Genomic DNA, 3,248 nt, shown 5'->3' with positions numbered 1-3,248 from the left:
GATCAATAGTTGTTGATAAACCTACGTAATTCCTTAAAAAAGCATTTCGGTTATTTTTAAATAAAAATACTAAAAAATATATAATGACAGTGGCAAGTTCAAAGTGTCACATTTACTTTGTCGCACACTGTGCTTCTTTTTGATCATAGCTTCTGTTCGCAAAATGGCACTTTTTGATTCATTCGAATAAAAATAATATTTTCTTTTGCTCTGAAATATTTTCTATTCATTGACCAATGAAAATTGAAATATTATGTTCTAAAGTTTGTTCCCACTTATTAAAATAATATATTAGTAACCTTTTGCGTGTGAAGGTTGTTATATATAGGTACAAAAAGTATTATGTAATAAGAAAATTATTAATAACTTATTTGTTTCACGTCAATTAAATATTAGAAACAAATATCTTAAAAACAATATTTAAGAAATACTTGCTTTTGATCTGAAATATTTAGCAAACGTATAAATATTTCCTAAATATGTATGTAATATTTTGTGCTATCATGGGTAACATGAGTTAACTGACCACCTATCCTCATAAACTGATGAGCCAGCAGAATAACTACCAAAGAGATGTGCGGAGGCCAGTCAGTCAGAAGTAGGCAGTCGACGAGTAACTTTTATGAACTTTTGAAATCTAACAAAATAAAATTGTTTTTTAAAAAGGGCTCTCGCSGGTCTCATTAGTTWATTCAKGTATTTCACAGCAGAACGACTCTMATTTTACATCCTCTACTCATTGGAATTAGGTTTAGAGCGCAYTAATAGGGAAAAATTCCCCTTTCAGGTAACCCACAATCTTCAAGTAACGGACGGCGATAATGGATTAATGCTCCTGAGGGATCAGATTGTGATCCAGATTGGTGAGGAAATTGAGGGCATGGTGATGATCCGTTCGGGCGATAACCGACAAGGAGTGTGTCCAGTGAAATTTTTGCAGGCAAGATGAACATTTGAACCGTGAACAGCCTTGAAACGCTCTAGTTTGCAGGAAGTGTGACAACGTAATGAAATAGCGTGTCAAGCCAATAGTCCATGCAATTGCAGTAAGCCGCAGGAAGCCGCCAAGCAACCGGCTGCAGTTAAGCCGCCACAGACATTGCGGAAAATCTACTACCCAGCAGCGCAGCCACAAGTGCAGATTTTCCGAAACAACAACAACACATTTACGCGGCAGAGCGGCAAAAAGGACAACAATTCGGGCAGCATCTTGCGCTATTATTACAACAACTTCGCGAAAGGAAGAAAAGACACCAATGTGTATCAGAACGTGTTGGAACGGCGCAGGAATGAGCTGGCCTTCCTGCATGGAAAGGCGCCGTTTTCTTCCACGAAAAGACCGCTCTCCATTCGACTATCCACTCCGAAGCACGTCGCCAGCTTATTCAACCGCTCGTTCACATCGGATTCGCAAAAAAGGCCGCTCTTGTTGCAGGGATCCCCATACAATCACGAGTACCGGCCCACGCCCCATTTCCAAATAATCGCCAACAAGAACGGCTTAAAAATCTCCTCCATCTACACCATCAGTGAGAGCGTGGAAAAGTTCAGCTTGCACAGAAAGAATTTATATATTTCATCCAACAGTAGGCCGCTTTTTGTTAGAAAGTAAAGTATTTTCCCATCACTGGACCTATTTTTGTATATGTTAGACTAAGCCACACTGAAGTTGAGCGTAGCAGGTGCTTCTGCTGGTCGCCTCCACTTATAACTATGCTCAACATCGATTTTTTTTTTGAAATCTACTGCACAAACGGGAATTGTTCGGGGCTAAATGCAGTTTTTTAAATTAACAGACAGTACAAACCAACCACTTCTGCCAGCACAAGCGTCTGCTATTCTAGCAAATATATTTTCGTATAAATAATTGGAGATTTGAACTGCACCGTAATCTTATGAAATGTGAAATATCTATCTAATCAAATGTTTTCAATTCTTCATGGTCATGAGCGCACTGAATTTTATTCAACTTCCGACCGCATATATCAGAGCAAATTGATAAGCAATATTTCATTAATAATCGCGTACGTTTCTGTTTGTAAATGAGACAATATTTTATGGAAGAAGTGCAAATGGCATCCATCCCGGTGTGTGCACTATCAACTCCTTAACTCCCGATTGGATTTTGTTATTCTTATGAATGAACGCAGGAATTGGCCATTTTTTCTTTCAAACAATTGCGCAAAACGCACATTTTTGCAGGGCTGTATGCACCACAATGCAAATTCCTAATTACACAATTAGGGAAATGTGCTGGAATTGACGAGCGAATTTAGATGGTAAACACCTACGTACAAACAGCCTGGCATGTACCGATAAAAAGTACCAAACAGAGACTAAAGCCCGTGTCCCATGCATTCGTTTGTACGGAAGTGTTTCTATTGGTTGGAGATCTGTCAATTCGTCCTCCGTTCGTAAGACGGCGGATGAATTGACAGATCTCCAACCAATAGAAACACTTTCGTACCATCGTATCATCTGTCAATTCGTCCGTCGTCGTACGAATTGACAGATCTCCAACCAATAGAAACACTTTCGTACAAACGGATGCGTGGGACACGGGCTTTATGCCATTCGCTTAAATAAACGTGTAAAATTCCAAAGTCGCGCATTTTTCATGTGCATATTTCGGTGCATGCCCGAGTTAAATAGATAGACGATCTGTTAGTAGAAAATAGAGGAAAAGATACGCATTTGTTACGCCATGCAAGGCATTCTTTCTTCCCTTGTTGGCTTGATTGTTACGCAAACGAAATTTGTTGACCTTTAAATATTATTGCCGCGCAAAGCGTGTTAGAGTATTTTCCGTTACACGATGGTGATGTTCCCTAGAGTTTATTTACACCCATGCACTTGACCAATTATTATAAGACACTAAATAGTTGTAAGCTGTAGGATAAACATGTTGAATATTGACGTCTTGACAAATCTGAATCTTCAACGACTTTTCCATTCATTTGATCGAGTTTATGAAAAGAGAAGTCTTCTAGAGCAGCGCTTCTCAAACTCGTTTGGGGTCGAAACCTTGTTTATTAATAATCATACAAAAAAAGGTTTTTTTCGGATGATTTAATGGCAAATCTTGGCCCTTGCCGTATGCTTTGCCGAGCACACTTTGAGTAACACTGTTCTAGAGCTATTAGGATGTATTCGAGCGTCGTTACTAAGACCCCTTCAGTACTGCCCTGCTAAGAGAAGAAGCAATTTTCTGCAAATCTGCAATTTTTCACTTTTTCCGCTTATGCGGT

The 3,248-nt window shown here is 39.1% G+C and overlaps 2 protein-coding genes across 6 annotated transcripts in view; one reads left to right on the top strand and one right to left on the bottom strand.

The window, feature by feature from the left end:
• The window catches only part of LOC109542090, a 72,511-nt gene extending 70,644 nt beyond the window's left edge, over positions 1-1,867 (top strand). For all 5 annotated transcript variants that reach the window (XM_048666357.1, XM_048666360.1, XM_048666358.1 and 2 more), the window contains 2 exons: positions 788-940; positions 992-1,867. In XM_048666357.1, the coding sequence (XP_048522314.1) occupies positions 788-940; positions 992-1,000 (162 nt within the window). In that variant the 3' untranslated portion in view covers positions 1,001-1,867. The remainder of the gene's footprint in view (positions 1-787; positions 941-991) is intronic.
• The window catches only part of LOC109542034 (muscle-specific protein 300 kDa), a gene marked incomplete in the record, with an annotated part of 344,492 nt that overhangs the window by 142,643 nt on the left and 198,601 nt on the right, over positions 1-3,248 (bottom strand).

Source organism: Dendroctonus ponderosae, unplaced genomic scaffold, assembly GCF_020466585.1.
Source record: "Dendroctonus ponderosae isolate FM_Combo_2020 unplaced genomic scaffold, Dpon_F_20191213v2 Dpon_F_20191213_5, whole genome shotgun sequence".
Classification (NCBI taxonomy): Eukaryota; Metazoa; Arthropoda; class Insecta; order Coleoptera; family Curculionidae; genus Dendroctonus; species Dendroctonus ponderosae.
The sequence above is the reverse complement of the archived record's forward strand: the minus strand, read 5'-3'. Positions and strand labels throughout refer to the sequence as shown.